The 12583-nt window shown below is 45.2% G+C and overlaps 1 protein-coding gene across 5 annotated transcripts in view; it reads right to left on the bottom strand.

Annotated features, from left to right (window-relative positions):
* arhgap22 (Rho GTPase activating protein 22) overlaps window positions 1-12583 on the bottom strand; it is a 32201-nt gene that overhangs the window by 4501 nt on the left and 15117 nt on the right. For 4 of the 5 annotated variants that reach the window (XM_035399951.1, XM_035399954.1, XM_035399952.1 and 1 more), the window contains 3 exons: window positions 2109-2237; window positions 889-1096; window positions 214-346 (listed from right to left, as the gene is read on the bottom strand). In XM_035399951.1, coding sequence (XP_035255842.1) covers window positions 214-346; window positions 889-1096; window positions 2109-2237 — 470 coding nt within the window. Of the gene's footprint in view, window positions 1-213; window positions 347-888; window positions 1097-2108; window positions 2238-10100; window positions 10911-12583 lie in introns of those variants that run through there. The other variant, XM_035399956.1, reaches the window with a different exon arrangement.

Below are 12583 nucleotides of genomic sequence, written 5' to 3'. Positions count from 1 at the left end.
CACACACACACACTCGCACACGCATGCACGTGAACGCACGCTCACACACACACACACACACACACACACACACACCAACACACAGACTCACATCCACACACACACATACGCACACACCCAGACACACATCTACACACGCACACACATGCACACACACACACACAGTCACGCACACACACAGAAGCATACGCATGCGTACAGACCGTCACTTACATCCTCCTCATCCTTGGCCAGCAGTTGGGCGCAGGTGAGGAAGTCCTGGTACTGGCTGAAGGGCACGACGGGCTCAGGCAGCTCCCGCAGGTACAGCTTCAGAAGAGACGCCACCGTGTGGACGTCCGTGTTACTGCAACGCATGCACAGATCCACACGCAAACATGACGATCGAGAACGCATTCATCTACGTGTGGGGAAACCGTGGCCAGTAATGTAAGGGGATTCTACCTGACACAAATACATTAGCTATTCCTGGGGATTTTCTTTGGACTATTCTAGATCAGGGATGCCCATCCCTGCTCCTGGGTGTTTACAGTCCTGTTGGTTTTCACTCCAACTCTAATTTGGCACACCTGATTCTACTAATTCTACTTCACTCCAAACCTACCAAAGCACACCTCATTAATCAGCTAGAGAGATCTCAATGAGCTGCTAATTAGTAGAGTCAGGTGTGCCAAATTCAGGTTGAAATGAAAATCTACAAGACAGTAGATCTCCAGGAACAGGGTTGAGCTGCCCTATTCTAGATTTTGGAGATGAAATGCACATTCAAGTAAAATTTCTTTCCAGATGTAAGAATCGATTGCTAGATAAAGCTGAAGTGGTCTGACTGTACTGTCATCTGAAAAGCGACTTGTGTTCAGTGATCTGTTCCTGTGCGCTTTCACGTACCTGTTAAACAGAGGCTTGTCCCCGCAGTCGAAGGCGTCCTGGAGCTCCTTGACCAGGTTGGCCTGCCCTGGCATCCGAAACAGGCCCTCCTCGTCCAGACCCCGCTCCCGTATGAAGTCCACACACTGCTCCACTAGGAGCGGGGCGGGGCGCTGCCCAAACTTCCTCTCGAACTGCACCGTGTCCTCCAGCCGCTGACCGAAGATCCCTACGGCAACGCGGGGGGGAGGGGTCACACGCTGGAGCTCCAGAATCTGATTAGCAAGCGCCGCCCCTATTTGGCCCCACCCCTATTCTAATTTCACTGTCTTAGTGTTCCATGCTCAGCAGTGTTGGACTTGCTTCCACATCAGTGCAGAGAATTTACTGATGAGCCTGCAAGGTGGCATATCCATGCAGTAATGCGACTATGTGCTGTAACTTCTAAATGGTGAATGAATTAAACCTAAATGAATTAAAATACCCTTTAATAAAAGCTGAGAGTCTGGACGTTAACCACATATGAATTGATTGATTACAAATAGAAAATTGTGGAGTACAGGGCCAAATCAAGAAAAAAAAAAAAAAAAAACCTTTGTCCCAAACATTATGGAGCTTATTGTACATGCGTTCTATTGAGGGTCCATTCCATTCTACAAAAATACCCACAGTGCATCATGTAAAATCGAATTATAATCACTGCAGTATAATTTCTCACAGAAGTAGGAGATGGATTACTCCTTTATAGGCGTAAGTGGGTAGAACAGCATTCTGCGTTTTTTTTTGTGTGTGGTAACTGGCAAGCATGGCCTGTAATTGGCATGATATTCAGACTGCAGGGAAAGAGAGGGTGATTAATTAATCACACACTGTGCCAACAAGGGAATGAGGCAGAGTCAGCTTCTTGTGTGCGTGTATTCATTAGAGGAAGTGTGCAGTGGAAGTTTGTGTGTGTGTGTGTGTGCACATATGTTTGTGTTTGTGTGTACGTGTGTTTATATTTGTGAGTGTTTCTATGTGTGTATGCGTATCTGTTTGTGTGTGTGCACATTTGTGTTTGTATTTGTGTGTTTATTTTGCATGTGTGTGTGTGTGTATGTATGCATGTAAATACTTGTGTGTGCGTGTCAATGTTTGCATGTGAGTGCGTGTACACATGTATGTGTGTGTGAGAGTGTGGGTACACGTGTCTGTGTGTGTTTGCATGTATGTTTGTGCGTGTGTGTGTGTGTGTGTGTCACCTCCTCCAAAGGGGGCCCAGATGGCTCGACGTATGGCCTTAACCCAGTCCTCCATCTCATTCTGGGAGTTGGCCATAAGCAGAAAAGCCTCATGGCTTACAGTAGTCCTGTCCTTCTCCCCTGCACCTCCTTTCAGAGAGGGGGGGGGGGGGTGAGAGATAGGGAGAGAGAGGGGAGGAAGAGAGGGAGGGGTGGATGGAGTGTGGGAGAGGGGGAGAGAGTAGATGGACAAGGAGTGAAAACAGGGAGAGAGAGAGGGAGTGAGTAGAGTGAGATGGAGGGAGAGAGATATTTTGGGTGTACTCATATGTCATTCCATTTCCTCGAGCCAGACAGACCTCATTAGTCTTCCTGAATCAGTAATTACTGAGTGCAGAAGGCTGTTTGGGTTAGTCAGGCCTAATAACCGATTTCATTACACAATTAATTGGTGGCTTCATCAGAAAGAACAGCTCATGAAGAGTGGCATTACCCAGAGGAACCGCTGAGCTAGTGCTTAATTACCAATCTTTTCGTTAAAAAAAAAAAAAAGTACTGGCTCATTTTCTACACAAAGAGCTCTAGATTAGGAAGGGAAAAGGTTGAGGTGGAGCTGACGTTTGAACAGACAGCGAGTGAACGATTTAACGGTCATTATGAGGAGCCGTTTCCTGGCCTTTTGCAGGTGAGAGAACAAAGTCAGGTCATAATGAGGACAATCACCGCTTCAGCGACAGCTGACCGGCACATCCAGGAGCGAGACGCTGCTGGAGTCAAACGTGTTCGAGCCGCCCGAGGCCCAATTACTCCAGCGATCCATTAAGCTGCAGAGCCGTTTGAAAAGCAGACCTTTTTGGCCAATTAAGACCGCTGGGCCACCGTCACTTCTCAAGCCCTGGCGGTTTTTATGTAACTGCCGAGGAGTAATGGCAAAAACATCGTTCTGATGAAAAGCCTGTTTTTGACAGCTCAAACGCTGAGCGGTAGAACAGATACTGTTCCTCTTTCCCTTTCTCACCAGGGAAGAGGCATGTTAAACCGTATAAAGCACATAGTTTTGAACCCTGATCACACACACACACACACACACACTGAATCAGCATTCCAAATAACCACAGTGGACACAGTCCTAAACTATGAAATTTATCCCACATTCACTGTTATTACTTAACTGTCCAGTATATGTATTCAAAATAAAACCAGAAAAAGAAAGGAAGGAGAAAAAAGAGCACAGTGCACTTATTTTGAATCTAAACATACCAGCTGGGGTGGTGGTTGGAGTCACTGCAGGCCCTAACAATAGACTCAATCATTGTTGTGCACGGGCCTCAATAACCAAACACAGACAAGAAGAACATTAAGAACTCAATATCTAACACTTATAGGAATACGGTTTATATACCCATGGATCAGCAAATACACTATCTTCATGGTTACTTCTGGCTTCTGACTGTGTCAAACTTATGCAGAGAATGTATTGCAAACACTTAATTAAATTAGCTGTGGTAGGCCTACTTTATTTGGCAGTAGTAGGTTTCTTGTTTTCTTTTCTGATACCTGTATGTAAAGTCTGCCAGCAAATATGCCCTGTTTGCTGTGGTCCAAGGTCAAGTGTCTCCTTTTTATCATGTGATGCGATGACGCAACTTTTAACTAGTTTTGGTGGTGAAATTTTAGGGTCAACCAACTAGCTAGTGAGGAAGTGAGGAAGAGAGCAAAGAGTAGACATCGCTACAACTAACCGAATCAAAATTCCTTATAAACAATAACAATGGATCCCCGAAGTGAAAGGATTAACCAGTAGAAAAAAAGGTAGCGAAGTTGCTAAATTTGGATTTCTTTTTTTTAAAGCCGTCGCCAACCCGGGTCAAAGCGTCTACTTGACAAGATGTATCAATGAACTTCCTGCTCAACTGCTGTCGTTCAGGCCCTGTTTTAAACCTGAGCTCGCTCCACAAGCGCCCAAGTCTCCCAACTTTGAAAAGTAGGCTACTCGGGGGCAGTATAGACCATGAGAAACTGAATGGCTTAGCCGGCGGGGAGCTGAACTTGAAGGAGAATGCTGTCGACTTTGCACGCAAGGCTGGTCGGATGCCTTAGTTTGAAATGAGTGAGTACACCCTGCTTTTAAATACTATCGGTGTTGGGTTTGCGATGGGCCGCCGTGCCAGCATGTCATAGTTTGGTTTGGGCCGCGCCGCGCCGCCACCATCTGTTGTTTTAGATTTGAGGATAACCGTAATCCACAAGCACCGCTTTGAAAGTGATTTTGAAAAATTGCTTGCGATGGATAATAAATGGGTTGTAGGTCTACTGTTTGTTATGATCTCCGCATCGTCTTGTTGTCATATATTTGGGATGTTGACCGGGGATCGCCTCATGTGGCCTTTGAGAGTTTGAGGAGAGCGACATTGTCAAGAAGGTAACAGGTGGACGTTATTGTTACGTCATTAGTAGCTAGCTAATATTGTTAAACTTTATGCCGCTTTGGTTGTAGTAATACGTATCACATAGCTAGTGAACTAGCGAACTCCTAGACTAGCGATGAGTCATACATCTGTATATTTATAACATAGGCATTTTATACATAGCCTAGCCTATTACATTGGTTTGGCACGGCCATTTACATTCTTATCTTTGCTGTTTGGGTTGATGTGTTGTATTGTTTGGGCCTAAACGGGCCATAGGATAGGCCGTGTTGAGGTTTCCTGCCGAGCACTGTCCGGGCTGTGCGCTGTTCATGGTTCTGAAGTCTGCGGGACCCACTTTCCCAATGGCCTAACTCCGCGCAACGCAAACACGTTGTCTAGGCCTAATGGCGCAGTATGTATGTGCGTGTCTGTGAGGGTGAGAGCGGGACTGTCATAACTAGCTAAGCCCCGGTGACTTTAATGATAGTGAAGTTTGAAAGTGAACTTTTGCAACTTACTGATGACTCAGGAACTCTTAAAATATTGGATGGATAATTTGGAGAGGGAAGCAGTTCTCTTTCCACAGTGCTTATGCAGCACAAGTCTTCTATTATATAAATTATAGTGGTCTGGAGGAAGAGGCTCAGCATACACTTAATATAACAGCATCATTTGTCGAAAACACCACATTTAAGGATTTTATTCTGACCTCTCAAGGTATCAGCATAAGATTGTAACAGATGGGCTACGTGTCCCACTTTCCCATTGGTAATATAGCCTGCATGTTATATGGTATATGTTCCAATAAAATATAAACTTTTACAATTTTCTAAATGTGTACACATTTAGCGGACACTTTTAGCAACTTGCTAGATAAAGTGTATTTAACATGGTTTGCTAACATCTCAAGAGCTTGAGATAGGCAGGGCTGCAATTAGAACAGTGATACCATCAAGGTGCATGCCTCAAAACCTTATAGTCTAAAGTTACAAAATGGTAAAGTGCCAATGCTTTATAAATTTATAAATGTCCGCAGATATAGGCCTATATATATATATTTTGACATATATTTCTCTAAGTTTTGCATGCAGCATGAACAGCAGGCCACGTCATGACTTCACAAATTCAGTTTTTCCCAGAACCCCTGCGAAGCAGAAATTAATCTCAGCCAATGCCCTGAAAAAGATGAAGTAGTTTTAAGTGCTCGGTACAAGTGGGGTAATTTGCACGCACTAGGAACCCGTACTGTAATGCATTTATTCCACCACTAGATGGCAACAACCACTGGATTTTTCATTTCGGACCAGAGCTATGAAAAAAAAATCGGTCATTTTTCCTGGCTTGTATTCTCCCATTTCATTGTCTGTCCAATCAAGGTAATTTAAAAGCTAAATGCGTTCTACACTAAGTAATGCGCAACTCCGCGGTGTGATTGCAGTGCTGCCGATAGAAGGTTTCCATAGCAACATCGATTGTCTGACATCAAAGTGCCAGACTGATATTAATGTGCTTGGCTTCAAAATTTTCAGCTGCATCATCTGACCACAAAGTGAGTTGCCAACAGTAAAAAAAAAAAAAAAGTAGATAACTGTTGACAACCGAATTTTCAACAGGCTTTTCAGACTTAAAGGAGATCACTTCTGAACAATAATTTTAAAAGAATGTACAGACATAGGCTACAACACACAGGTGTTAACCAAGTGGGATGGTAAAATAAAATAATTAAAAGAAAGTTTAGAGAGAGGTCAGTATTAAATGGTGTATTGAAAGAGCTCAGTTAACGCCTGTTTCTGCTTAGCATTTGTATCCTCTGAGAATCCACTCCATAGTCTGGTGACTGGAGCAGAGGCAGCGGAATCACCCGTATTTTTAACGGTGTGTCAGGGACATACAGCTGACCCGAGTGCTCTTGGAGGCACATATGGAGCCAGTAATGCACTTGGGGAGCATAATCAGGCTCTATAAAATCTAATGTAAAACATGTGGCCCATACAGGTTTGTTCTGATTAAGGGTGACTGGTACAGTGGTCAGACGGTCAGTTACCCTCCTTCTGTGTTCTTTTCACCGTATCCAATGCGGAAACGGAGAGAGTGACAGTTAGAGAGGATCATAGCACAGAAAACACCATCCTGTGTGATACAATAGTATGCCAAAGTAGACCTTAAGTGTACTATTTTATACTTCTGAATAATTGAAGTATAATGAAAGTTTATATCAAGTGTGCTTAGTATACTATTTTTCCACTTGGGATGGCAGGTAATCAATGCAATGGGCACTTGTGGGGGGGGGGGGGAGGGGGGTGGTGTATTTAGAGTCGGTCACACTGATTAGAGGATTCCCCTTTAACAATAATGCAGAAACTGCACAGAGACGGACATTACCCACTGCAGGCCTCTACTCAACATTATTTTAAATGAAAGCCAGCTGGAATTAAATGAGCTCGGACCGCATTCATCAGCGACAGGAAGTGAGTCACGGCAGGATGACAGGAAGTGAGTCACGGCAGGACGACAGGAAGTGAGTCACGGCAGGACGACAGGAATTCTCTTTAATTCTCCTGTCCGCTCGGGAAAGTGTCCAGTGCGCTGCGTTACTTAGGACTAGGGGTGGGCATCGTTTAGTTTTGAATGATACCGGTGCTTAAACGATACTTTTAAAACGTTTCCGGTGCCTGAACCAGTACCGTCTCTTTAAAACAAAGAACAAACGACATCATTCAAGAACTCCATGTCAATGCCCATAATTTTGGGCAGAACTGCGTAGGCTGTGTGTCCATTTAAGTTTGCCAGGTGTAGCCTAGGCCTTGGTGTCTAAGAAAACATGCTGATTTACACAGACAGAATTACACTCCTAAGTGGTGGGAGTCCTTTCTACCTTGCGGGGGTGGGGGGGGGGGGATTTATGCTGATGAGGGAGGGGGGTAAGGTGGAGGCTGAGGAATGCTTTACAGCTCAAGGTCTCCTGGGTGCTGACATGAAAAGCGGTCATCTCTAAAGATAATGATGATGCACACAGGTGACAGACGGCAGGCTGCCATGCAGTTTTACACATTTATAGGCAAAACAACGTTTAAAGGAAAATGGTTGCCTTAGGCGGCAGTGTGGTATAACGGGTAAAGAGCTGGTCTTGTAGCCTGAAGGTCACCGGTTTGATTCCCGGATAGGACACTGCTGTTGTACTCTTGAGCAAGGTGCTGAACCTGCATTGCTTCAGTATATATCCGGCTGTATAAATGGATGCAATGTAAATGCTATGTAAAAAGTTGTGGAAGTCGCTCTGGATAAGAGCGTCTGCTAAATGCCTGTAATGTAACGTAGAATGTTTTTAATCTGAAGAATTCTACTAATGTATTTATTTCATTTTTTATGGGCACAAATAATTGATCATAATGTACTGATGTACTTCCTCTACTTTGAGGCGAGCTGCAGATGGATTTTCCAGAAAGCCAATGATCTCAAACATACCACAGAATCTACCGTGAGGTATATTTGCACACACACACAGTCACAAACACAGTGCGGTTATGTAATCAGACTACCAAACTCAAGTAACTGTAATCAGCCTGTTTAAGATGTTTAAAATAGCTTATAATATTACTAATATTCATTATTGCGATCATGATCATAACCATGATTATACTAATGGCAATATTGATAATCAACTATCCTTCTAGTCACTAACAAAGTGTTTTGAAGTTCAAACGCTGCTTCTTGTTTGGACACACCTACTGTATACTGTATCGTGTAAAATTACACGATTCAACATGCCTTAAAAATATTTCTCTGAGGAGCTCACATAGTTGTTAAGGAATGCAGTGCGTGAGTTTCGACCGGCTCTGAAGTTTCGCCTCTCCGTTCCAATTCACGTTACCTCCACATGTACACACGGGAGGTGGTTAAGGGGTCTGTGTTCTGCTGACTGGGTTACACTAGCTATCACCCTGAGTGTGGTGTCCTCATGCTTCTGCTACATTAGCATAACTGCTGAGCCTAGAGACGGAGAAAGCTGGTGAACTTCCTCCTTTTCCCTTTCATTTTAATTCATAAAAGCGGTCTAACCCTCCGCGTGTGCTTTTGTTTGCCCGGATAGCTTTGCTCGCTGTGACATTCCGTAGCACTGAGAAGTGCCGGCTGCCATTTTGTGACACGAGGAAGAGAAATGACATTTCTCCCTCAGACGGGGTCAACGTCCACAGAGCCGGCCGTTAATCTCTGTCTTCACTGAGACGGCTTCTGTGTGAACTTTGGGAGGGGGGGGGTCTGTTTGATATCAGCTGCCGCTTGTTTGCAGTTAGAGGAGGACTTTTCGGTGTCTGCGGTACCTTAGGGGCGTGAAGGCCCCACATTCTATAACAGCAACAAACTTTGTTTTTACATTTCAGAAATAAATTTAAGTAGACACCACTTTTCATGCAATGTGACATTTTAAGATCTTTAAAATAACAGGCTATGTTTACAAAGCAACCCAGTGTTGGTAATTGAATTGAGGACATGACTGTCTAACGACAGACATCTTTTTAAAATAAATGTGGCTGCTGGCCTTGTGTTTTACTAAGCCTGCAAAATGGCAACAAGAACTGACTGAAACAAATGGAAGTTAAGACAAATGAATGGCCTCTTAAAATCTCAAAGTGTGATTAAAATCCCCTTCACATTGCCAGTGAAAATAAAGTCACTTTCTCTGACTTTCTCTCCTCTTGGAAAGTTCTGTAAAATGCCAGTGGCCCCCATAGCTGAGGGGGAGGAGGTGTCTCTGAATGTTTATGCAGTAGACTGCCGTAATGCTGGTTATCAGTGCCACTGATTTGGCGGAACAAGCGTGAACTTGCGTGTGCCATATGTTTCAACATTTACGATGCGCGGTATGTGTTTACATGTGCTGTAATCGCTTTGAAGAGTGTGTGTGTGTGTGTGCATGTGTGTGTGTGTGTGTGTGCGTGCGTGCGTGTGTGTGTGTGTGTGTGAGAGTGTGTGTGTGTGTAACTCCAGGTGCCCTCGCAGAAATAGCACAGCACACCTGGAAATGACATTACATTATATTACAGCTGTCAAGCGCCCTTTGAGCTGAACTTCACATAAGTTTACACACGCTCAACGCTGACATTTTTTCTAAGGAGTACACGTGCTCCTCGGTTGATAAAATTCGGAACACACTAATGCATCCTAATTAGTAGTACTCCAAAATTATTTTTTCAGTTAACGCACATCAATTTTTAGGAGCAATTGCTTCTAAAATGGGAGCACTGTAGAGCCCTATAAAATTGGAACAAAATTAAGATTGCCCTAATCTTGAATTTGTATTAAGAATCCCAGCATAACTATTGTATCAATGATAATGTAAGTCAAAGAACAAATACATGAGCAAAGCCACTAAAACTTTAATATAGTTTCAGGTATTGTTCAGCCCCTTGATTTTCTAGAATTGAACGAACTTGTGGAAAAAAATGACTACACTCCAAAATCAAGGATTTTCAACCAGGAGAAAAGGAACTACATGATACAACTGCACCTCATTCTCCCCATCAGTTCTAATAGCTAACATTTTCAGTGCACACAAGCTGCTGAACCCATACTGAAATGCAGAAAGCAGAAGTGTCCATACCTGTGGGCTGCCCGGCTGGTTGCTTCTTCAGCTTGCAGCAGCGAAGCCCCATATCCCATGTCAGTGAGCCAATGAGAGGCTACGTTCGAATTATCCGCGCCATGCTAATTGCACATCCCAGACTGGGTTGTCTTGCAGGTAAATCCACATGTGGGTGTGTGTGCCAAGTGAGCCGGCTGCCAGGAGGATTACAAGGATCCCCTGGCACCATCACAGCTAGGAACCCCAAAAACAAGCCCCTTTCATCTGTTCCCCTGTTTGCTCCCTTCATTCAGACAGAAGCTGGGATTGTTCTCCAGCCTGCTCTGTAGGAACAGAGCTCTGGTTTGCCCTCACTCGCTCTCTCCCGACTGTCTGACTGGGAGAGATGGGCTGTGCTGCTCTCTCCTGCCAAACATGGCAAACCTCACCGAACACAGGCAGACCAAGCTAATCAATCTCAGAGCTGGGGCCAAACACTGCAAGCATCCACAAACATGGGCAGAGCAAGCTAATCAATCACAAAGCCAGGGCCAAACATGGTAAACATCCTCGAACAGGAGCAGACAAAGCTTGTCAATTCCAGAACTGGGGCCAAACACTACAAACATTCCCAAATATGGGCAGACCAAGCTAATCAATCACAGAGCCGGGGCCAAACATCCCCGAACATGGGCAGACCAAGCTAATCAAGCCCAGAGCTGGGGCCAAACACTGCAAACATCCCCAAACATGGGCAGACCAAGCTAATCAATCCCAGAGCTGTGGCCAAGCACTGCAAACATCTCCAAACACAGACAGACCAAGCTAATCAATCTGAGAGCCCTGGGAATGGCACGGCACGTCTCATCCCCTCTGCCATTAAAGTTCATTTGTCGTTAATTAAGCTTTCCCTCTCTTTGAATTAGTCATAGACCACAAGCTTGGGGGGTTGTGTGTGTTAAGCAGATTCTTTTGCTTGTAGCCGGAGGGCTACATCCAGGCCCTGAATGGAAACGGGCATCTCTGCAGACTGTACAGCACAGAGGGCTGTGGGTCAGCAGCACACTGCAGTCAGTTCAGACTTGTAGCGTGCACACACACATACACGCACACACACCCACACACACACTCTCTCTCTCTCTCACACACACACACACTCTCTTTCTCGCATGCACACACACACACACACACACACACTCATTTCTGTGCATTTCTTTCACAGGCCTGTTTTACTCAGCGCTGGAGTAAAAGGCTCTATTGTCAAACTGGCATTTCCTGCCAACGGAACAGATCAGAGCACACACTCTGACACACCGACGGGGGGAAACAAGCGTTAGATCTTATCTGACAGTACAAGACTATGAGCAGCTTTTTTCTTATTCAAAAATTGAATTAAAACTAAAACTTCAGCCAGGACCACTTTTGTGCTCTTAATTAGGTTTTAGCCCATGTTTTTAGGTAGTCGTGACGAAACGTTTACCAAGCACACTGCACTATGTTGACGTAACACATGGTCACCCGACACACTGCATAAAGCTTCCTAACCAGATTCAGCCGTTTGGGTCGTACTTTAAAACACAGCCCAGCTGCATCTCTGCATACTGGTGTCTAGTATCAGCAATGGGGGTGAAAATAATAAACAATACAAAAAAAGCATTATTAATAAAGTTAATTTATTGTACTTGGGGAAAGGACAGTGTGATGTTCAAAATTTGTTCTCACAGTACTGTGTTTGTACCCCCCCCCCCCCCCCAAAAAAGAAAAGCAGCTTAGTTGTGATGGGGGCCAGTGGGATATAGGGACATGTGGGGGTGTGTGTTGGGATACTGAGGTACAGGGAGGGGGGGGTAATGTCAACAGTCGCTATGACAGGGGGGCTAGCACTGTGCGAGCCCAGATAAATGTGGGCTGTGATAGTTAATTAGCCTAAGTGGTGTAGCTCATTCTGGCCGGCAGCTGCCTCTGTCTCCTGATACACCCCGGCAGCCACGGCTCCCACTGCCAGGAAACCAGACAGCAGAGAGGCCGCTTCGCCAAGGAGGTCCGGGAACAGGGAGAGCCCGCCAGCGCGGCAGATCATAACTCACCCCAGCAGAGCAGCCCTTCTCCCGTCTCCTGCTTCAGCCGCTCAGATATACACAACGCAATTAACCGGTAGAGGCTGGGGTCAGAGCCCAGAACAGCCAGTTTCACTGGGAGAGGCTGGGGTCGGAGCCCAGAACAGCCCTTTTCACTGGGAGAAGCTGGGATCAGAGCCCACATCAGCCCGTTTTACCGGGAGAGGTTGGGGTCGGAGCCCACATCAGCCCGTTTCACCGAGAAAGGCTGTGGTCAGAGCCCATATGAGCCTGTTTCACCAGGAGAGGCTGGAATTGGAGCCCACATCAGCCTGCTTCAGCGGGAGAGGCTGGGGTCGGAGCCCACATCAGCCCATTTCAGGCGCATAGATGCACTGATTGAAACAGAAATATATGGCAAGAGGAAGTGTGTTCTATTGAATGCAGTGTTCAAAGACATAAAAA

Source organism: Anguilla anguilla, chromosome 18 (assembly GCF_013347855.1).
Source record: "Anguilla anguilla isolate fAngAng1 chromosome 18, fAngAng1.pri, whole genome shotgun sequence".
Classification (NCBI taxonomy): domain Eukaryota; kingdom Metazoa; phylum Chordata; class Actinopteri; order Anguilliformes; family Anguillidae; genus Anguilla; species Anguilla anguilla.
The sequence above is the reverse complement of the archived record's forward strand: the minus strand, read 5'-3'. Positions and strand labels throughout refer to the sequence as shown.